Consider the following 24,673-nt stretch of genomic DNA (forward strand, 5'->3'; position numbering starts at 1 on the left):
GAACCTCACCTCTTCCGATACCAACTCGGTAACTCACATCAGCTAGCTTTCTCTCTCCCTCTCTCTCTCCAATTATCCTAATTGACTTTTCCTTCCTTCTTCCAAGCTAAGTTAGCTTAATGATTGTTTTAATCATTTCTCATGATTATCACTGCAGTTGTTACTAATCGAGGTTATCATTGATTTGATAGGAAATTAAACCGGTTGCGATGCTTTGTGGCCATGCTGCACCGATAGCTGGTCTTAGCATCTGTTGTCCCATGGTGGTTACGGGAGATGATACGAAAACGGAATGTTCGAGTAATGGTGGTGGAAGTTATGGTGCGTTAATTAGTGCGTGTACCGATGGTGTGTTGTGTGTTTGGAGTAGAGGAAGTGGACATTGCCGGCGTAGAAGGAAACTCCCCCCTTGGGTTGGAAGCCCGTGTATTGTTCGGACATTGCCAACGAGTCCGCGATATGTGTGTATAGGGTGTTGTTTTATTGATGCGCATGCTCATTTGTCAGATCCTCGTTCAATTGATTCTTTTGAAGGGGACGAGTCTTCGGTGGATAAAGGTCGTAAGCATGGGAAACATTCAAAGACTACCGTTGTGATTGTTGATACGCATGGTCTTACTATTGTACAGACTGTTTTTCATGGAAATTTATCAATTGGGCGACTGGATTTTATGGATATAGTCTTGTTGGGTGAGGATGGAGAGAAGCATTCTGTTTTTATGGCTGATTCGTCTGGTAGGGTGGAATTGGTTCCGATCTTGAAAGAGTCGAATGCAGGTGATGATGATGGGAGTGGCTTGAGTAAGAGTTCTCAGTTGGAAGTGGTTAACTGGGGAAATAAGTTGAGTGAAGGAGGACAGGTTGTGTCAATTGCAACCCGCGGGGACCTTATCGCTCTAGTGTTGAAAACTCGTTGCATATTTAGGATATTGTCCAGCGACGCCACAATTGGAGAGATTTCTTTTGCCGAGGATATCCTTTGCGTTGAGGAACATTCTAATCAATCACATGTTTTGGGGGGCATGTTTCTTGAAATTGGTGATACTGGTGAAATGCAGAATGCACAGTATGACAATTTCTTGGGACATTTTGCTGTGTGGAATAGAAGAGGTTCTGCTATTGTATATATTGTGTCGTATTTGAATAATGTATTTAAATCTGAAACGCTCTGCGAGATTCCTTCTTCTTTTTGTCCTGCTGATGTGAGATTGTTATTTTCTTTCATTCAGTTGAAAAATTATCTTCTTCGAATCGAATCTGTTTGCTATGATGATGAAGAGCCTTTGATGTGGAAACCCCATGTCACCATCTGGTCTTTATGTCAAAAGAATAATATCCATGGAAAGTCATCCCGACAATGCAAAATGCTTGGTGAAAGTGATTTTTTGGCTGAATGGATCTCAAGCTCTAGCCTCCATGAAATCAATAGCCAGGGTGGCAGGAAAATGAGGATTACTTCTTTGCAAAGCTCTTTTCGAAAAGCAAGAACTGAAAATAATAAACATGCAGATGATGAAAGTTTTAGTTTTGTGCGCAATGGACTAGCTGTATCCTCGTCCATGGTTATTTCTGAAAACCATTTAGTTCCTTATGCTGTCGTGTATGGCTTCTTTAGTGGTGAAATAGAAGTTGTCCGATTTGATATGCTTCTCGGATCAGATTATCATGGTGAAAGTCCAAGTCATGATGTAGAACCACCTGTCTCCAGGCAATGCTTTTCAGGGCACACAGGTGCTGTGCTTTGTTTGGCAGCACATCGGATGATGGGTGCTGCCAAAGGATGGAGTTTCAGTCATGTTTTAGTTTCTGGAAGCATGGACTGCACAATTCGCATCTGGGATCTCGACACTGGAAACCTTATTACAGTGATGCGACAACATGTAGCTTCAGTGCGCCAAATAATCTTTCCCTCAGCATGGACAGAACGTCCTTGGGGTGATTGCTTTCTCTCTGTTGGTGAGGACTCGTGTGTTGCTCTTGCTTCTCTTGAAACTTTGCGTGTAGAGAGAATGTTTCCAGGACACCCAAGCTATCCTGAAAAGGTTGTGTGGGATGGTGCAAGAGGTTACATTGCATGTATTTGCTGGAGCCATTCAGGATTATCTGACACCGCTGATACTTTATACATTTGGGATGTAAAAACTGGTGCCCGAGAGCGGGTCCTTTGTGGAACAGCCTCTCACTCAATGCTGGATCATTTTTGTAAAGGAATCAGTGTGAATTCTTTATCTGGTTCAATATTGAATGGAAACACTTCAGTGTCCTCGTTGCTTCTTCCAATACTTGAAGATGGAAACTTCTCTCAATCTCACTCAAAGCTTTCAGGGAAGGTCAGCTCACCAAGAATGACATCAAGCATGAAAATCGCAATGGACCCCACTACTTCTCAAGGACAGGTCAAGAAAGGAATATTTCCATCCACGTCATCTTTTCTACAAATGAACAAGCATGCCATTGGGTGCACTTGCCCGTTCCCTGGAATTGCAGCCCTGAGTTTTGACCTTGCATCCTTGATGTTTTCTTGTCAGAAACATGAGCCTGCAGCTAATGGTGGTGTTAAACTTAAGGAACGTGGAACTAGCAACCCAAGAACCCATGATATGAACTTTGATGATGGTTCTGATAAGAATGGGACCTCAACTGATACAGTTGAAGAGCATGAGTGCATTAGGTCACAAGAAGAATATTTTCTTCGATTTAGCTTGTCATTTTTGCATCTGTGGGATCTGGATATTGAGCTTGATAAATTGCTAGTAACAGAAATGAAGCTAAATCGGCCAGAGAATTTGATTATAGCTTCTGGTTTGCAAGGTGACAAGGGGTCTTTGACCCTGTCATTTCCTGGTTTGAGTTCTATTCTTGAGGTAATTTTGGATGAACCTGTTAAATATTGGGATCTGTTTTCTTATTTGGCTTGTTTCAACTTTCATTGAGACCTTGATAATAACCTTTTAGCTCTGGAAATCATCATCGGAGTTCTGTGCAATGAGGTCGCTTACGATGCTGTCCATTGCCCAACGAATGATTAGCTTCTCTCACTGCAGTTCACCAGCCAGCAGGTATTGTGATGGTTCCCCCACAGAAGCACTGTATGATACTTGTCTAATTCTGTCACCCGATTCTTAGTGTATGCTACAAAACTTGTAAGCTGTCGAGGATTACAGTTGTTATAGTTTTCTGAGTTAAAGCTAATATCCGTTATTTTATCAGGATTATGTATAGGATTGTGCACCGAATCAAAATTTGGATATGGAAATAGCTGTTAATGAGATACTTAAATTTGAATGGTTTATGACAAGGTGTGTGAACCACCTTTATCTTCATAAATTCTGAAGTTGGTCTGAGATTGTTCTTCTTGTTATAGCAATGCGTTTACAATATTAGGCTGCCAATAAATGACATTGGGATAATATTTAGCTTCTTGGTTTTATTTTCCTTGACATAATATTTTAAATATAAGATTATATACTTTTCTATGTTGGTCTGGCGTGGCAGACCTTCAGAGAAAACCTATATTGCATGGTAGCTCTTCATTCCTGCATGTGGCATTCTATGACACTGCTTGTTTGTTTTCCTGCAGACGCTAATATCTACTTTGCAGGAATAGTACCAAGATCTGCAAATTCCTAGTTTTACAGATCAAATTAGCTTTCTTGTTTGTTAGTTTTCAAAAAACCCATGCACATTTTGCTGTCAATGCTGGATAGTTTTGATCCAATAGATATTATTTTCAGTGCCTTGGCAGCATTTTACACTCGAAGCCTTGCCGACAAGATTCCAGATATAAAGCCACCTTTACTCCAGGTCATCTTTTTCCCCTGAAGCATCTTGACAATTATATCAGTCCTGAAACTTGCACTGCTGGAATTGTGCTTGAAAAGTTCCTTCTTTTATCATCTGATCGTTTTTTTTAAGATGAAGTCTCTGCTTTTTGAAAACAGCTTCTGGTGAGTTTTTGGCAAGATGAAAGTGAACATGTACGCATGGCTGCGCGCACTTTATTCCACTGTGCGGCTTCACGGGCTATCCCAATCCCTCTATGTGATAAAAAAGCAAATGCTAACAGAGAACCTGTGAGATCTATGAGTGAAATTGGAGAAAATGAAGGTCAAGTTTCAAAAGTAGGTGGGACATCCACAAATGGTTTGTCATCTGATATGCCACCTGAACCACAAGCAACCTCTCTAGCTGCAGAATCTCCTGACAAGTCACTGGAAAAACAAGGAATTACCGAAGCAGAAAGATTCAAAATACTTGATTGGCTAGAATCATACGAAATGCAAGATTGGATATCGTGTGTTGGGGGGACAAGTCAAGATGCAATGACATCTCACATCATTGTTGCAGCTGCATTGGCTATGTGGTACCCTAGCCTTGTCAAACCAAGCCTTGCCACATTGGTTGCTCATCCTTTAGTAAAGTTGGTCATGGCCATGAATGAAACATACAGTTCCACTGCAGCAGAGCTTCTATCAGAAGGTATGGAGAGTACATGGAAGGCATGCATTAATTCTGAAATATCTCGCCTCATTGGGGACACATTCTTCCAGATAGAGTGTGTAAGTGGTCAATCTGCCAACACAGCTGGACATCATCCTCCTGTACCATCTTCCATTCAAGAGACCTTGGTTGGGATTCTTCTTCCAAATTTAGCTATGGCTGATATAACGGGGTTTTTAAATGTCATTGAGAGCCAAATTTGGTCCACTGCATCTGATTCAACTGTTCATCTGGTATCCCTCACAACTCTTATAAGGGTTATGCGTGGTTCTCCACGGCAGTTGTCTCAGTATCTTGATAAGGTTAGTATGGTCAATTACATTTCGAGAAGACAATCGTGTACAATAATTCAACTGTATGCTTTGTATTTTGGATCTTCATGTAACGTTTGGACAGATCTGCAGGTGGTTAGCTTCATTTTACTCACTATAGATCCTGGCAACTCAATCATGCGTAAAACTTGTCTTCAAAGTTCAATGATAGCATTAAAGGAAATGGCACGGGCATTTCCTATGGTAGCCCTGAATGACACATCTACCAGATTGGCTGTTGGGGATGCAATTGGAGAGATTAATAATGCTACCATTTCAGTTTATGACATGCAAAGGTATGGGCGGTATGAGTTTTAGATTCAAAAGAATTTCTTTATTATGAGTAAGTACCCCCGCCATCCTATGTTTTGGGCAACATTATGCTTTGCATCCTGGTTTTTCAAAACCTTACACTTTCAATCATCTATTTTTCTAGCAATTTCACTTTCTATCTTCCATTTAAAATCTGTTAGTTAGAAATTTAGTTGGCTTTTGATTAGTATGCCCACCATTGAAGTAACCCCTGGGAAGATGGTAAATACCTGGAATAGACAATACTTATTCAACTACCACTATGTGTTTCGAAAAAACACAATCTTTTCTTCCAAAAAAGGGAATTTATAGACATACCCGCCTTGATTTCTTTGAGAACTTGCTCAAAAATGTTTGATTAAGAGTTTTCAGTGTTTGGTATTTGAGAAAGAGAGAATTGCCAATAATTGAAACTATATGGTACATATTTTAGCTTTTTTAAAAAAAAAACATGACATCTGTTTTTGGATTTTTAAAAATCTCTGCCAAGAAATTAGTTGGTCTTAGGGCGGAAACAATAAATTTTCAAAATCCAAGGTGCAAACTGTAATACTATCCAGAAAAAAGAGTGGTTGAAATAATTAACTCTTAATGTATTATATTTTTGGGACTTGGGGGGTGGGGTCTGCTGAACAATTCTCATGCTTATCTATGTTTGGTTTACTGAATCATGTTCATCCTAGGAGTGAAGTTTGCTAAGATGGATCTAAGATTTCTCCTTTTCGCAGATCATATGGCCCAAGGGAGGCCATGATGGCCATCACTTGACTTAAGGTCACAGCTCTTTTGGCCTCAGTGGTTATATGATATCCTTTTCTTAGTTGGGTTTATGTAGTCAGCTAGATGGCTCATATAATAGTCACAATACAAGGTGAATGACCATGGTGATTTTTCAAATAGCTGTGTGTACCATCAGTCTGCCTCCATGATTGATTACCTTGGTCCAAAGTGCCCATTGGCGTAGGAACCCTTGCTCTTCTGAACTAAAGTCTAAAACCCTAGTGTTTGCCTGTCCTTATCTGTATAAATATTCCACAAAACCAGCATACTAGCATTCTTTTTCCTATTTTCTCTTTTTGGAAAGATTGTAAACTAAGTTCTACACTGATCCTACCTATCCTTTTAGCTTTTGAGATCCCGACAAAATGCAGAGTGTTCATAACTCCATGAAATTTTGGAGCTTCCATTTAGTTTCAAAGATGTCCATTAACATAACTGGCTGACCAGATTACATAGAGAAATCACTCAGTGCTTACAGTACTAATTGCTTACATTTGAATGATTAATTATACTGTCATTTGGAGAATATGAGTATTGGAGAGAGTTGTAAACTTTTGCCATTCCTGCTTTATGTATTTTTTTTTGGAATGTGCTGCTGGAGTTATCTTTGTACTTTTCTTTGACACCTCTAGCTTGATACATACTTTTATTTGTGGGGATACTTAGTCTATCTTTGTTTTCTAATGTTAGTGTGACAAAAATAAAAGTCTTGGATGCAAGTGGACCTCCTGGCCTTCCAAATTTGCTGTCAGGAACATCAGAAATGACAGTGACCACTGTAATTTCAGCTTTGAGCTTTGCCCCTGATGGAGAGGTAATTGTATTTTGTTCATGGGCCTCAAAGAGAATTTTTAATCTTGTACTAGCCAGCTAATTCTGGCTTAGACTCCACAATCAGCACGGATTAAAAGATTTGGCTTTGAATCATGCACATAATATATAAATATCGACTCCATGTGAGTTCAGAAAGTATATATTTTGAATGAAGAACTTAAGTATATTATTTTCTTCCTCTTTATGTAAAAGAATCATTTTATTTTCAAGTCAGGCTTAGTATGCACAGATCTAATGGACATACAGAACATCTTAAGAAAAAATTTAACACCTTCAGTTATCCATGGGGTAATGGTAAAAGACTAGGCTGCAATCTTGTTGGTTACAAAACTTATCAATGTTATCTATTTGACAAGATCCTGAGTAGTTTGGAGGTGTGGACCCTCTTAAATTATTGGTCCGATTGGTTAATGAAAGACGAAAATAACAATTTGTTGGTTGTTTGATTGTTTTCCTGCCATTATCTGAATTTGTCATTTTACATGCAGGGGCTGGTTGCATTTTCTGAGCATGGTTTGATGATAAGATGGTGGTCCCTGGGATCTGTGTGGTGGGAGAAACTTAGTCGAAACTTGGCTCCTGTCCAGTGCACCAAAGTCATATTTGTTCCTCCATGGGAAGGATTTTCACCCAATTCTTCTAGGTCTAGCATAATGGCAAACATATTGGGGCACGATAGACAGGTCAATATGCAGGTGATTTTCCTTATAGCTAGTCAATACGTGCAACCTTGGGTGGTTAAAAATTATATTTTTGTTGAATCGCCTTAACTTGCTTTGGTGGACGACTTTATCTTTTAGTGGAAACCAATAGGATTCCTCTATTAGCACAACTAAGAAAGACGTGCCTTAACTGAGGCTTCTACACTTTTGTGATGTCCTTTTTTTGTTTCCTGAAGGAGAAAGCTCGGGATTCAACTTATGCTGATAGTTTGAAAATGTTGATTCATAATCTGGGCCTCTCTTACCGACTACAATGGGTCGGTGAACGGAAGGTACTTCTTTCAAGGCATGGTCAGGAGTTGGGAACTTTCCCACTGTAAGCATTACTGTCACATCTTCACAAACTTCTGATTCACTTGAAAAGAGAGTTATGGAATGATGCACATTCTTATGGACAAAGCTTTGAGAAGGATTTGCTATAAAATCTGCTCTGTGTCACAGTCCCGCGTCAGTTAGTCTCAAGAGTCAAGAAGGAAAGTGCTTCTGTAGATGGACAGAACAATTTAGGACTTCTTTCTCAAGAAGGAAAATGATTTTCTAGGACTTATAATGTTTCAAGCCTTTCATGCGCAGTTCTTGCTTCCCAGAATATCAACAGTTTAATTGTGGGTTGAATCTACACCCAAATAGACACTTGTTTCACTGTTTCCTAAAAGTAGGTACATATCCAGGCAAAATTTATAACTGTTTGTTATGTAGTTATGGTGGGGTCAGAGAGTAGCAACAGGGATTAATTTTGCAGTCATTTACAAATTCAATTTTGCTTTAGGGCTTTTGTATAGGGATCTTGAAAATAGAGAACTTGGACAAAGAGAGACACTCCTGTATCACTATGACTGAAAGAATTCATTTTCAGGATTTACTTTGCCAAGAATTTTGCTGGACATAGCTTGAAGAATCCGAGTTTGACATGTTTTTGTTGGGATTCGAATTTAAGATCCATTTTTATGATTCTAACAACTGATGATTTTTTTTTTCTCTCTAATTTGAGGTAGCTCGAGCATGAAAGTCTGTTATGATTTAATGAAAGTCTTAACCATGTATTTTTATGATTTTTTCTGTAACTTATAATTCTATTTTTTTAAGTAAAGATATTTAAATATATTTAAATTTAAATTTAAAATATATTTAAATTTAAAACTTATAATTCTATTTTTTTAAGTAAAGAAATTTAAATATATTTAAATTTAAAATATTATAATATGATAATTTAAAATTTAAATGGACGAAATCCTGCCCCTGTAATTTGACTGGGATCTTAATTTGACTAGGATCGCTATAGTTTCACCCCAATTAAATAAACCTTGCCCTCAAAGTCAGGGGAGGTTCTGTTTAGCTGTTCTATATTTTCTCCAAGTAGGTGGTATATTTGCAGGCACGTAGACAAATTTCAGTGATATTAGCACCAATAAAAACTTGAGTATATTGTGCACGAACTTTCAAGTCAACATTCTTAGGAACACGTGGCTTCGGCCAACATGCTTTAAATTTGAAAATGGGAAGCCTTGTCAGGGAAAGGTATCCTAATCAACTGGTCTAGACACCTAAGACTAGGCAATCCTGGGTTAATAACGTCTGGCATATTTGTCGTTCCAATGATAAAAACAGTTTTCTTTGCTGCCATGCCATCCATTTCTATCAAAAATCGAGTCAAGACTCTACTCGCAGCTTCGAACATCCCTGTGGCATCCTTTTCAGTTAGGTCCTCCAAGTGTGCCCTCATGTATGCCTTGAGTTTGCAAGATTGATCGATTATCAAGGACAGAAACTGACTCGAGCTTGAGTTCCAACCTCTACCTTCCATTAACAAACTGCATGTTTCCGGCAATTTCTATTGAAGTTTTCACTTCATGCTTTTGGTCTTCGGTTCTTTAATTACTATCTTCACCAGATTCCAAGTCACAAAACTGAGAAGTTATACCACCATAAGTATCCTCATACCTATATCGATTGACATTCAGAGTATCTGCTTCCTCTAACACATTTGATATAACATTTACCTCAAATATACTGCTAATGAAGAAAGGATCATGCTCATTCTCAACAAGCTTCTCTCTCTGTTGCCTTTGAACAGAATCGTAGCTTCGATGTTCAAAGAGTGAGCTAATCTCCCTTCTCTCACCTTCTTCAAGGCAAATACCCTCAACCGCCAACAATGCTTGGTCATAGCTTAAATGTTTGCATCTCCTCCTTCTCAAACGTCTGAAGAATTTCCATCCCCTGGTGCATTCTCTATTCTTTTGCAATGATCCATGATTGTAATTGCTTCCCATTAGAAAGGCCTGCAAACATCCATGATAGCAAACTATCAACATTAGTTATCATCAGCAGGAAATCCCATAGAAATTATATTCTCACTGGTACATGTCATATCCAAATCAAAACCTCCTTCCTGATATCTTCGCTTGTTTTGAGAGACAGCATGCCGAGTTTTGACCTATAATGCCTCCACTGTATTTTTAGATGTATTAATTAATCTCTTAGTAAGTTTTCCAAATATACCAGATTGTGAAGTTGATGAGGTTCCTTCAAGAATATCATCTGCCACAGGGGATTCAGGAAACAAGCGCAGTCCAAACCCACTAGTAGCACGTGCAAAGGTTGATTTTCCAGCATTTCCCGTAGGCGAGTCATCTGGCGAGAAAATCAATGGTTGTGGAATTGTAATGCCATCACCATCTCCAATTCCCATGTTGTCAAGACCATTTATTGTACTACTCAGATAAATTGGTTGAGCTAACATCAGCTCATCCACATGTTAATCTTTACCTACATCACTGAATGAAGACCAAGAATCAACCTGCTTATTGACAGTGATGTTTATAGCTGTTGGATTAGGCTGATAATGGGTGGCTTCATTGTCATTTCCTTGCTGAACTTCAGTTTGGTTACAGCTGGTGTAATCACCATCCACCACTACTTGGCCATCATTGGATAGAGGATTATCAAATGGTTTATTCTCCTGGACTCTTGAATTTTGGAACCGCCTTTCAATAGAAGCATTGGTTGTAGGTACACTGCACAGCTGCAATAGGAATTGTTCCTCTATTACTAGTGCAATTTCAGTAGCTGGGGCACCTGCTTGCGACTCACCATCATCAATCCACCAATCATTACTAGCCCTCTTTGTCCCTGTGTATGCAACAAGTCTAGACCTTCTGGATCCTCCCAGTTAAACTAGTGAAAGTCTAACTTCGCTGCCTTTTTCCCTTGAATTTTAATAAACTGATTTAACCTCTCAGACATGTTATGTAATTGTTTAGCTATTTCTTTCAAAATTTGTTGCTGTCTCATACTAGCGACCGTCTCCATTAACTGCACCTTTCGGCTTTCAAGATACATGGCTTGCCGGACTCTGATACAAATTATAACAAACATGAATTATCATGGTGATAATAATAGCAATTTTACTGAATAAAAAGGAATTGACTCACAATATCTAATTGAAAAAAATAAAAGAAAATTCCTCAGCATCGAGGCAGCTCGGGCTTTCAATGACTTAATGAAAATCATAACTAAGTTTTTCCATGATTTTTTTTATAGCTTAGAATTTTATTTAGATAGAAAAAAAATTTAAACATATTCAAATTTAAATTTAAAATACGTGACTTAAAATTTAAATGGAATAAAACTTGCTGAGGTGTAAATTGAAAAATTCTAATCTAACTAGGATCGCTACAGATACCAAGTGCTGTTTGCATCAATTTGCTCTTAATGCTTGCAAGAGTCAGCGGAGAATAAGAACAGAACAAGTTTATTTCTTCTTTTTTCCAGTATCCAATGGATTTAAGTGGGCAAAGCTTATTTCCAATTTATCAAGTTTGAATGCTGAGAAATGGTATAATCTAGATGAATGCTCAACAAAAGATTTATCGTCCCCTCGGAGGCAGCCTCGTTATTAATACAGAGAATCTCCAATTAGGGGTTTCCAGTTCAACTTCCGAGTTCAAATCCTGGGATGAATTTGGGTGCCTTTAGAGTTAGATAAGGACTATCCTTATTGTATAGCCCAAGAAGCATTGAGCCCAGTAAATCAAAAACAAAAAGACTTCTTTTTTTCATGAACATTTAAGCATCATAATCGTATGATCTTTGTGATTCAACTCCTTCCTTCACAAAAACCTGTATAGCCTCTCACGCTCCTTTATGCCATTGACGAACCCGCACCATGTTGACAATTACCTAACAAAATAACTTGCAAGAACATTTAATAACCATTCATATGACATATCTCTCGTAAAATGGCTCTACAAACACCATTGAGTGATCTAAATTATAGTCACAAAGTTACGGGGCATATTGGAGTTGTCTGGGGTCTTGTCTTGGCTTGTCAAGATATGCTTGCCATGGAAAATGAAGAAGAATGCTTCGCGGCTACTAACTATGGAGATTCCCTTAGCAGATCAATCCTACTTTTGAAGGGCAACGTTCTGGGAAATTGCCTTCCAACCAGAGAGTAAAATGAAGGGGAAGCTCTGCTCTCTCTCTCAAGATAAACCTGCTAATGTATGGCAAACACACTTGCCATTATTTTAAAGGGGCTAAAATGTGTTCTTTTTGAAATTAAACTTTTTGGCTGACTCGTTAAGAATGTCATACTGCCTTTTGATTTGGTAGACAAGTATAGATCATCTTATCAATCACGATCAGCAAGGCAAAATGGTTTTTTTTTTTTTGGTCTAGAAACCCTTGAACCAGGCTTTTCAGCCACCTCTCCCGTGCATGAAGTCTGAATTAGCAAATGAGGCACCGTATATTTTATTTTTAAAAAATAAAAGACAGATAATGTATGGTCTAATTTACTTTTACTTTTATTTTTAAATAAAAGGTCCAATGATGTTTCATTTACCCTTAGACATAAAAAAAATAAAAATAAAAATAAAGAAAGATAAACTTCATGCTTCTTTTCAATAGGACAAACAACATGTTGCGTGTTTAATTCTTACAAAAATAAATATATGGCATATTATCCACTGTGTAACAATTGACACATTGTCTGCTTGTAAAAATTAAATTTTATTAAAATAATTATTCTTTTTTTATTCATGTTTTCTTATTTGAATACAACATATTTTTTCATTCATAGAACTTCTTTTTAATAAAAGGTAATTGTTAAAAAATTTAATCATTCAAAATAAGTAAAAAAAATTATTTTCTTAATCTAAACTCTATTTTTTATTAATAAATTTATTTATTTATTTAATGAAATCATATTTTTTTTAATTGGAAGCACTGTTATCATGATTTATAAAGCAAGTTTTAATAGAAAAAATATTAAAATAATATCTCAATATTTTGTATGTGAAAGTAAAGAAAACAACTGATAAAATTATGAAAATAATATATTAAAAATAAAAAAAAATATTCTTATTGAATAATCATGAGCACATTATTTTTTTATTTTACATGAGGTATATTATAATTAAAAAGGTAATTGTTAACATTAACATAAGAACCTATAATAGTATTTAAAAATGATAGCATGATTGAACAGTAATTAAAATACCATGTTAAGTGATTAATTTATAACATGTTTCAATTAAAAACTTTTAAAAATAATTTAAAAAAATATAGAAAAAGTTCAATCACATGGATCTACGAGATCATGCACGGGGACTTCAAAGCCATGCACATGTGTGTACTCCTCTTTATTATTATTATATTTTTTTTCTTGTCTTAGGGTGGATGGCATGTCTTTAACACTTTCATTTTTAATAAAAACACATGTTGTTTGTTGGTTCAGATTTTGACCAAAGATGGCTTGATAGTCATGTTTTTTTTTTTATTAAAAAAATTATTTTTAACTTATTTTTATTTAAAAATATCTTATAAACAACTTAAAAATCTTAATAAACTAATTTTCAATCTCAAAACACACCTAAATATGTTAAAACATACAAAATTAAATAGAATAAAAAATTCTTTCTTAACTTCAGTCTATTTTTTAAGAAAGATAAAAGTTTAGAAATACCTTAATAGTGTTGTTCTTGTCAAGAGTAATCTATTGATTGAAATGTGATGAATTGATCACTTTCTGTCCTCTTTATTATTTTTTTCAACGACTTTTTTTTTTTGAGAACTCAAGGAATAGAACATAAAACAAATAAAGCTTTAAACCTGAGTGACATTCTAAAATTGAAGAAACTAAAAATATCTAAATAAAGATTATTGAGATGAAAATGATATTTTAAACATAAAAAAGGAAAAAAAGCCCGTTATTTTTTATGGTTTTTTTTATCCTTCATTTCTTAATTATTTTTAATACTAAAAATTTAAATTTTATTTCATTAAATAAATATTTAATTTGAATTTCAAAATTTATCAAACACCTATAACATGAAAAAATAAAAGAAAATATCAAAAACTTCACATAAAATGGATGGATGAGATTAAAAAAAAAAAAGACAATGAAGTTAAGTGACTAAAATAAAAATAAAATAAAAGAGGCACTGTTAAGAGTGATGCGGAGTCATTTGTAAGTGCATTGATTCCGAGGAGTGGTTTCTGTACAGATTGAAACGACTCCTGGTAAGCAAAACAAAAAGGGAGGAGGTTACTTGTATTTGGCATGGCTATCAATAGTCAAAGAAGCTAGCAAAATCCAAGGCTACGGAGGAGGAGAGAGAGGCAAAAAATTGAAAACCGCGTGTAAACACTTGAAAGTCTTCTCAAGTTCATTAAAAAATAATTAAAACAATTTTCTTGCTGAAGAATTCGTAAAAACTCCAGCATTGAATTGGACTTTTCTTGGCTACATCTTGATTTGAAGTGTCTGGATTTAACTGTAGATTTTATCTCAGTTGTTCCTGCAATTTTTTTTTTATCTTAGTAAAATACTCTATAATACTAATTAAGTCATGGAGTAATGCAAAGAAAATAAAATAAAATAACAAATCTAGGTTGTTACAGCAAAAAAATAACTTTTTATCGATCCTCTAATAAGAGAGTAATGTAGAGAAAAGAAAATAAAATGAAAATGAAAAATGTAAAAAATATATGAATAAATTTTTTCTTACCTAAGGGAGCCGAAGATGTTAATTACAAACCTAATTGAAATTAGAAGCAAATAATTACGTGTGTACTAAATCAGTTAATGTGAACGAGTGGTTCATTGAAACATATAAATAACATATTTCTAGCTTGGATTTAAAAAATAAGGGCATTTCCCAAGAAAAAATAAAAGCTGAGAATATTTAAGAACATGGAAGATACAAAGGTCTGCTAGTCCTATGCCGAACAAGGTACACTGCATCTAATTAATCTAGGACCAACTGGAGGAGAACATGTAAGAAGTACCATGTGGTTCGATCTATTTCCACCTCACTGACCAAGTCCTCCAGCGTTTTAGATTTTCAAGTTACGTACCAGCCCTTTGATCCAACTCAAAGATTGTCTACCAAATATACAACGTCGTGTACGGTCCAAATATTAGAAGCATGAGAGTTGATTTTTTAGATATTTTTGTAAGCAGTCAATCAAAACTTCCTCTCCTCTTGCATTCCTTACCATATTCTATATATATTTTTTAAAATTATTCAAAAGAATTATTTAAAAAAAAAACATATTATATATATATATAGAATATGATTTTTTTAGAAAAATTAATTCTTTTGAATAATTGTAAAAAACAACTATTATATGCTAAATACGCCGAGATTAACATGGTGTTTGGTCCATATACAGTTAAGCTTATCCAACTAAGGGATTAATTAATGTCATTTTCCATCACAGTTAGATAGATGATGGACGGTAAGTGATATAGTGGCACACTTGCATTAGAAAATTCTCGAAAAATCCAAGTTGCTCATAACAAAATAATTCGTTGAATTGATAGGAGATGCTGTGATCTCAGTCCTTCTCTTTCCTGGTAAAGGTCAAAAAAAAAAAGAGCAAAAGATAAAGACAGAATATCATGTTTGCAGCAGTTGATCAAGAACAGGTGAACGTTGAGCTCATTATTGTTTTAGATACAGAAACATTGTTCTCCAAAACCCTAACATACTCATTCCTGATATATCTTGAAATCTTCTATTTCAAGATAGATTCGAAAATACAAAATTTATAAAATTACAACAAGAAACAAGGAGAAAAAGAAAATTTAATCCTATATATATATATATAAGCTCATTAATTTCTGGAGTAGCTTCTCCTTGAGTTAACTAGTATAGTGCGTGGCCGCAATTAATTAAGAACTAGTTGTGGGTATATTGGATGATCGGCAATCTGCAAATTCATCCAGAAGAAGCCCTTCCAAATCCTCTAAGCTCGGAAATAATTCGTCACTGAATAATATATCTGGCAAGGCAATTTCGTCCAAAATCTGCCCTTGACCTAATAATTCTTTATTTTTGATACACACATTTTGCACCAATTCATCTTCAATGGAAGTCACTGAAGGGGTTGTTGGGGAGAGAACCCCATCAAAATTCGGCGAAAGTTCGTCTTTTATTGTTGGCATATTGGGCTCAATATTCTTCGTGGCTTCTTTAGGCATAGATGGCTTGATTCGGGTGCTACCGGCGAGGGAGCTTCTTCGAGTTGGATGGGCATGGCTGTGCTCAGCTGTGTAGGTTATGATAAATGTTGATGGATCTGTACGGCTTCTTTCCATTTGCTTTCTTGCCAAACATCCCTTTAGACTGCTGCATCTGTAGTAGCTCCTGTTTGTTGTTCGTCAAAGCAAATGTTAGAGTGCCATTAAATAATTAAAAATAAATCTTCAATAAATGTGGTGCAGCACTATTTGTACCATTTCCGGGCTATCCATGCTGTAGCTTGTTCGAAAGGGGTGGAATTTATTAGATTCGATCACCTTGCTTGACCACAGACAAACAGAAAACTCAGAAAAGACAAACAAATAGAGTTTTCTTTTACCTTGGATATGGGGATCCCTTGATGGGTTTCTGCCCATATTTGCGCCAAGCCCACATATCAGATGAGAGACCATCTTCTTTCACGTGTTGAACCACTTTTTTGTGCTGATTCTTCCTGAAGATTAACATCAATTAACCTCAGCTGCACCAATACCAGTCGAGGAAATCTAAATTAAAAGAAACTGTATTAATTGAAATTCTGAATAAATTTACTGACCTCCTTTTTGACTTGGCCGCACGAGTAGCATCAACAGTATTGGCAAAAGTAGCAGATTCAGAAGAAACAGGCTTCTTTTTCTGCACCTTTTGTCTCTCTTTAACTTCTTTTGGAACAGATATGGATGCGGTGCTGATACTGGTACTAAGGATATTGCTTTGTGGGGAATTAAAGGTCTGGTGCAACAAAGGGTGAAGGGGCTTGTAAAGGCCATCTAGTCCATCAAAATCTGTTGGGTTTTCTTGGAAATTTAAGAGCTCATCTTGATAAAAACTCAAGGGAGCAAACAAGGAAGGTGAGTTGTTCGTGATGTTGGCAAAATCTTCATAATTAGTGCTGCTTCCTGACCTTACCACAGCGTGCAGATCCCAGCTGTCCTCCATGCAAACAAATTCACTCATCATTTATCAGCAAAAACAGAGGGAGAGGGAGAGGGAAAGGAGCTGACTTTCCGGTTGGAGTAGATATAAAATTTGAGAGATGGAAACCTGTGAAAGGATATATTCCAGGCAGGCTGTATATATATTAAAGGAGAGTAGCGCCTACTTAGAAAGTCTCAGGCTTCTCCATTTAGCTAGACTGATTTTATTTTTTTTGGCTGCTGTGTCTGCATTTCCATTGAGTTGACTTTGTTACAAAGTCAAAAACGTATACGATGAATTATGGATCAATAATTTGTATTTTATACATTCCCTTGGATAAAGCCGACTTGCTTAGACTCGTTCGTCGGCCATGTCATCTTATACCGGACTGCATTATTGGGTTTAATTTTTAAAGAAAAAAAATTAATGGGAGTTAATTTCTGCTTTAATTAAATTGGATGGATAAGCGAAGGTAAATCTCTTAAGGTACAGAACTTTATTAATGAGTATTGCTTGTTGTTTAGAGAGCTCGAATTTTTGTAGGCTTTCCGGTGAGTTTCGGCCTCCACAGTATATATTCTCTTAGTTGATGTAATTAGTAAACTTTTTTCAGCTTTTTTTTTTTATTGAGTTTAGAATTGCATAAACACATGTTAGTCTCGTGTTTTGATTATTAGTTTTTTTTAGTAAAATAAAACTCAAGGTTTCATATTTTATACATGGTAGCAGCATTAATCTCTTTAATTATATAAGAATCACAGAAGTAGAATCTAGAATTCATATTCTTTATTCCTTTTAGTATATAAAAAATATATGAAATTAAATATAATCGAAACAAAGAACACAACCACATTGTTATGGGGTTTTTTTTATTAATATATTGTATATATGCTACATTGTACTACATATTAATTATTTGCAACTGTGTCTCTTGTTATTATTACAAGAGAAGCTCAGAAACGATAAACGGAGGCGTTACGATCGTCTGGCAGGGGTGGGAATCATCTAGTGATTGTTATAGTTCCAGCTTTTGGGATGTTGGCGAGTCATGAGTGCCATAAACGGTCCCCTTCCCTTCCTGCGGGCCTTAAGGAATTAGGGGTCACCTCTATATTATTAGACCTCTCTACTTATATATATATGTAGAGAGGTCTAATAATATATATATATACACATATAGGGTATAGCCAAACTCTCCGAATTGCCACTCCGGCCACTTGTTTAATTTAATTTAATTTATTAGGCATTTCATTAATTGGGACAGATCTATCTTGAAATAGTGCATGCATTAATCCGGTCGCGTAAACCCAAAAAGGAGGGGGCTGTCTCTTCTGTGTAAAACTCCCGATAATTTCAATTTTCATGTATATATTTAGCTTTCCATAGTTTTCTTATTTTCGTGCGATAGAGCTTCTTCCTTTTCTTTTTATTTTTTCTGTATATTGGTCAGACTTCATTTTATCTCCTAATCTTTTATTATCTGTAAGATTCAGAATTTTGACTTTGATATTTCCGGCCTAGTCTAGTGCATGTGCTACACCCATTCCACCAGGCAGAAAACGAGTATAGAAACTCAAAGGGGAACCTGCGCGGTCTCACTGAGTCGCTAGCTCGTTCCTCCAAATTAAGTACCCAGTTTTGCCAAATATTTTGTAAGTGGAAAAAAGTTCAATCGGTGGTCAAAGAGAGAAAAGGAGTCGGTAGTCGCCAGCGAGCAACTTGCAAGAAATTTGTAGCACCTACAACGGGTAGTTTCCATCCAACGGGAAGCAATATGGCAATGGAAAAACAAGCAGGGGATGATCTTTACATGCACGGCGGAGATTCTAGGGAAACACAAAAAACAAGAAATCGGTCCACAAAGGCCACTACAGTGATCTCATCTCAACACACAAGCATATGCTTCTTGGCCTTGTTCATCAGTTAGCTTTTGTTTTTGGAGAACTACTAATACGCCCTCCACCTATTAGATAGGTCTCAATTAGGTCCCTCCCACACTAACTGCACTAACATTACCTCTTGGAATCTGGATTCAAGCCATCAAGACTGCATGTGCCAATCTCCTCTTTATTAATTAGACGTTGGTTTTCCTTTTAGATCACACAACAATATCAGGCAAGTTCACTCTCTCCAATTTCTATGCTCACAAACTTTTCACTTTTGAGTACTTGGTGGTGTCTTTCATGGTGAAGACTATTCCCAGTGGATGTGTGTCGAAGAGAAATGAAAGTTTCAAGGAGATTGTTTCTATAATAATGTAGTTACATTATAAAGATAACGAAGGTGGCACTAAAAGGAGCTAGCGCAACTAAAATTGGCAATTAGAAAAGAAGAAAACGACGTGTAATTTGACAAGGCAGATATCATCCCATCGATGGAGAGAATGGACGGGCACAGTTTTCCTAGGTTGAGTGCAACATTGGTGCAATCAATAGGGGAAGGACATAATTGTAGTTTGCCCTTCTTGTTTTTTCCTTTCCCCTAGCTTCTTTTACCTATAAAGAATAGACTATAGAGTGTGGCTGTACGTGTGTAGGCAGGCAACTAGCAAGTAGCAGGAATTGAAAAGATTGAAAGCTCTTGCTGGTTGTGGCAATTGGGAGCTGTCCCACGCGGATAGGTTGTGAGTTGTGACTTCCAAGGTCGGGAAGTAACTAATGAAGTTGAAAATGACTAAATGCGCTAACGTCAGAATTTGATGTCTCAGTAGCTCGGTTCATTCAAACATAAACGCTGGGAAAAGAGCGTTTATATTTCCTAATATAATGCATTTACTATATGATTTGAAAATGAGATGAGGCCCTGTTTCTTATTGGCTGGAATTTTGTAAATTCTCTTTGAGTTAAATATTTTTCGTACCCCGATTTAAATGATGTATGCGCCTAAGAAACATGCCAAGGAACTTTCTAAAAATAAGTTCATTCACATGTGCATGGCTACGAACTCCTTTATGGTAGTTGTAATTTGACAAATGTCATGTACCCATGAAAAAAATAAGGAAAGAAATTGGAGCAAGAGAGGATGAAATTGATTTTAGGAAGGCTATTTGAGAAGAGATTATTACTTCAATGATAATTCCATTGTGATCATTATTTTATCATGATGTTACATTATTTTTTATTCTCCCTTCTTTTTCTTATTTCAATTATAGCTTGCTTAGTAGAATTATTTAATTTCACATTCTTAAATTACAACCCAGAAACGTTATTTGATATTATGAAAATTATTTTTTATTATAAAAAATCATTTATTTTTTTACAAAAATAATTGGACATGAGTTTTTGATTCTACATCTTTATCGTGTCAATTTTTATACATTTGAACAAATTGCATCACTTTTGATATAATAAAAATGATATTTTATTAATATTAAAAAAATATATAAAACTTTTTTTCTTTATAATCCAATTTAAGGAATGATTTCAATAGATGGTATAACTCATTTATCATTAAAGCTAATCTTTTGAATTAATAGTTTGAATTGTTATAACATGTCAAGAGTAAATAGGGTTTTTTTTTAACTAAACATGTGTGTTTGTGTGTGTGTAAAGTAGACTAGCACATAACAAAAAAATATTTAAAAAAAATACAACATATTAGTTGCATTGTTAAAAACAAAGCAATTTATAGATTATGCTATTCCTAACAACATAATCTACATGGTTTATTTGAGTTATTTTGAGCAGTCCAAACCTTACATTTTAAAGTCTTTTGTGCTTTTTTTTTTTTCATTTCTCTTCTACTTCATTCTCTTTTCCCTTATCCATCCAATCTTCCACTGCTATAACACTATTACTATTTATAACCATTTCCCCTCTTTCTTTCTTATTTCATTGTCTTTTTTTTACACTTGCTATTTTTTCCTTTAAAAACCATCGCCCCCTCCTCTTTCTTTCTTATTTCATTGTCTTCTTTTTACACTTGCTATTTTTTCCTTTAAAAACCATCACCCCCTCCCTTACCCTCCACCACCATCAATAAGCCATCATTGCCACTTTCACCACTTTTCCTTCAACAAATCAAGGTAAGCATTCTATATCATTCTTAATTTTATAGAGTTGGTTGTTATTTTATGATTATGATAGGTTTTAAGTGATTATTGTTTGCATTTATTTGGTTATGTTAGGGTTTAGTTGAATTTAGATCAATTAGGTATGAATTAATATAACTAGGTATAAATTGATGTAATTAATGCTATGAATTACATCAACGAGGTATAAATATGATTGATTAGGTTTTTATATTGAAATTTAGAACTATAAGGGATAATTAAGATATTTTATCCATTTAAAGTGAATGAATATGAATTGAAGTAATTCATGCAATAAATTATATTAATTAGGTTTAAATTTGATAAATAAAAGCTTTACATCAATTTTTAAAACTAATTATCCACTAGGGAACTAGATAGGAATTGAAGCAATTAAGTAATGAATGCACAACCAAAAAATTAACTTACACTAACAGAATATTTTGTCAGTATAAAAGTTGCATTTTCATTAGTATAAAAATCACCAATAAATTTACCGATAGAAACATGTCATTGGTGAGTGTCTCATTAGGGATTTTATATCCACCAATAATTCAATAAATATTTTAAATACCAATAGAAACACTAACAGAATATTTGCATCGATGATAAAAATAGGTGTCGACCATTTTTCTAATGGACTATTTGATAACAAAGCACCAACAAACTAACAATTGGTAATATATCATATGTAATTGATGGATTGACTAACATAATCTTTGGCATACAAGTTTTGCCGGTGAATCCATTAGTTTATATCAAAATAGTTCACAATACTATGTAATTCTCCAAGAAAATTGGGATTATTTTTTTGATAAAATCATGATATAATTTTGATTTTTTTTTATGATTCCAGTGGTACTTCAATAATTTATTTTTTTAATATATTTTTATTTAGATCAAATAATTTGTCATTAAACATCATTAAACAACATTAAATAACTAAATTAAATTGAATAACATATTTTATATTATTAATTTAATAGTAAAAATTAATTACAAATGTTTATATACATAAATAGGAAGATAAAGTTGGAGGTAGAGAGGGAGAAAAATCTTGTGAAGGTTTATTAAAGAAAGGATAATGACTGGACATATATGACATCGTCTCATTTCATTGCTTCTTACATCATTCTTCACAGCACACCTTCATTTTTAGCCTTTAGATCAACAATCATAGTAGCAATTCATTCTTCAACCACCTAATAAAAGGCTGGTGATGGTTGTCTCATGTTAGGTAGTAGGGTGTTTATAGTCAAAACATTATAGTCTAACCTCATATTTTGGGTCATAGTTATAGAGATATTATAACCTTAATTTTTATTGGGTCCATCAGTTGATTTAGCCTCTAACCAAAACTTTGAATCATATTTCAGATGGGTTAAAAGTTCCTTCATCTACCACGTCATAGTTATAGAGATATTATAACCTTATTTTTTATTGGGTCTATTAGTTGATTTAGCCTCTAACCAAAACTCTAAATCATATTTCAGAAGGGTTAAAAGTTTCTTCATCTACCGCATCATATAAATAATGCCTCATATGCTTGGATGTCTTTGAAGACATAAATAACTTTTGCAATTGAGGATTGATTGAAAAATATCTTAATTTTTTGTATGCGATAAGTATCTTTCCTCTACCAATATTGGATTTATACTAAGTATGTTCACAAGTTTTGCACTCGTTGAAATTTGTATCTTTATCATTATACAATATATAAAATTTTGAGCATATATTAAATTTTTTTGTATCTTAAGCTAAAGGTACTCTTTTAGTCTATTCTCCTCAAGTAAAATATTTTTTATTCATTCAATGACGCTATCATACTCACCTCGCTCAACCTATATTTTAACTTGATAGTAAACACCTTACAATGGCCAACACGTTAAGAAGAGTTATGCTTCGAGTTTACTTGAAGTCCATCAAGATGGTGGATACATGCCCAACACATTAAGAAAAGTAGTTTTATAATTGATTCTATTAATAAGTTAGTTGTATACTTATAGGACTGTTATAAATCTAAGGATACATTGGCAAGATATGTAGGTATAGTTTTTATTATATTTAACCATATACATAATATTATAATTATACTAACATTTCTGTTATTTGATTTATTTTTATATCGTTGATAAGATCTTTTTTTCTATCATAGATTAATGGATCTTCATCCATGTGTAGCATCATACATCATGCAGGTAAGTCTCTATGACATCACTTGCCTTTAATATATCAAGCTAAATCATGAATTGATTTATGCATTAATTAAGAGATAAAGACATAAGACCTATAAGTTTTATCGCCATGTAAATAAGATGATACCTACACTATAAGATGTTGTTGTTTTACTTAGCTTGCTCATTAATGGATGGCCTATGATTGGTGAGGGATTGATAAAAATAAAGAATTTATATTAGTGTTTATTAGGATATGTACATTTCATTGATGTTGAGAAAAACCATAACATAAAGTTAAAGTGGCTTGAATAGAACTTTCCAAGCCCATTATCTAATGATGTGAGCGAGGAGATGTTACATTGATATACTAGAGCATATATCATGTATATGTTTGGTAGTATTATGTTTATAGATCTAATATAGATAATGTTAGTTATGTATTTATCATTGTTAGAGTAACTTGATCATACTTAAAATATAGTGATGGTTTATTATTCTTGTCAATTTATATTATTAATTATGCAATGGATGCATGGTAAGCTTACAATGAATTTAGGGTTGTTTGCTACTTTTATAAATATAATAATTAAAACAAAATATTTTAATTTATTATATTTCATTCATATGGAAACAATATATTTGAGAAATTTACTAAAAGTTTGCATATTATTATATATAAATATGGTTTTGAAAACATTTTCACATTGAGAATCTTTATGCAAAAGGTAGGTAGATGATCAATAAAAAATTAAGGCTACCGTTCCCATTAAAATCTAGGTAATTGACAGTTTTTTTTCTTATTAGAACATAAATTATAATGGTTGGGAATGATAATAACTTTATAAGGTTTAATGTTAGGTGGTGTGAAACTAGGATGTTTAAAAATAATCCAATATTTATCTTATCATTTTACTACAATGATTTAGAAGAACACTAACTTCATCAGGTATATTTTATTTTTTGTATCAAATTGCTTATAAGAAAATATCTTGATTTGATGTTTTAATAAGTTGAACGAACATCTTATACTAAGGATGAGCTTCTAGTCATACCTTAAATCTATAAAATAGCTAGTCACACATGGATATTAGTGGTCTCCTTTATATTTTTTGAGGTGATTGAGTTGTATTGTTATGATCATGTTATGTGATGATTGGTTACAACAACACATCTCACTTGATGTTGACACCAATAATGAGTTGTATTTAGGAAGTCATTGCAGTAAAAATAACAATAATTAAGCATTAACACATCAATATTATATCTTAAAATTGCATACATATAAGTTAGAAATTTATAAAGAGGTGTATCTCATTAAATTATTTGATGTGTACATGGAGATTGCGTGCTATTTTATCATGCTATTTTGAGATTGTATTCCTAGATATAGACATATATAATATGAGTTTCATGAGCTGAGACATACAAATTATGATGAATTTTATATATTATAGATTGATATATGTCATTTTTAATGTATTAGGTTAAGATTTTATTACAAGAAGGTCAATAAATCATTCTTAAGATTCGTGAGGTGACTAATATTGTGTGGCAT

The 24,673-nt window shown here is 34.3% G+C and overlaps 2 protein-coding genes and 1 pseudogene across 2 annotated transcripts; 1 reads left to right on the top strand and 2 right to left on the bottom strand.

Moving 5' to 3' along the window:
* Window position 1: 1 nt before the first annotated feature.
* Window positions 2–8,379, top strand: LOC105124436 (uncharacterized; the record flags this gene model as incomplete). Its single annotated transcript, XM_011024455.1, has 9 exons — window positions 2–28; window positions 192–2,864; window positions 2,956–3,059; window positions 3,735–3,804; window positions 3,942–4,802; window positions 4,905–5,107; window positions 6,594–6,717; window positions 7,226–7,432; window positions 7,636–8,379. Coding segments are annotated over 9 exons (4,413 nt in total), but the record flags the coding sequence as incomplete, so codon positions are not given.
* A 563-nt stretch (window positions 8,380–8,942) lies between these two features.
* Window positions 8,943–10,801, bottom strand: LOC105124437 (uncharacterized; annotated as a pseudogene).
* A 4,550-nt stretch (window positions 10,802–15,351) lies between these two features.
* LOC105124330 (WRKY transcription factor 22-like) lies at window positions 15,352–17,072 on the bottom strand. Its single transcript, XM_011024312.1, has 3 exons — window positions 16,550–17,072; window positions 16,334–16,447; window positions 15,352–16,119 (listed from the first exon to the last, which is right to left on the bottom strand). Exons 1-3 carry the CDS (start codon window positions 16,951–16,953, stop codon window positions 15,645–15,647), a joined length of 993 nt encoding a protein of 330 aa, XP_011022614.1. The 5' UTR covers window positions 16,954–17,072; the 3' UTR covers window positions 15,352–15,644.
* Between the last annotated feature and the right edge of the window lie 7,601 nt (window positions 17,073–24,673).

The sequence above is a fragment of the Populus euphratica genome, unplaced genomic scaffold (genome assembly GCF_000495115.2).
Source record: "Populus euphratica unplaced genomic scaffold, PopEup_1.0 scaffold4.1, whole genome shotgun sequence".
Lineage (NCBI taxonomy): Eukaryota > Viridiplantae > Streptophyta > Magnoliopsida > Malpighiales > Salicaceae > Populus > Populus euphratica.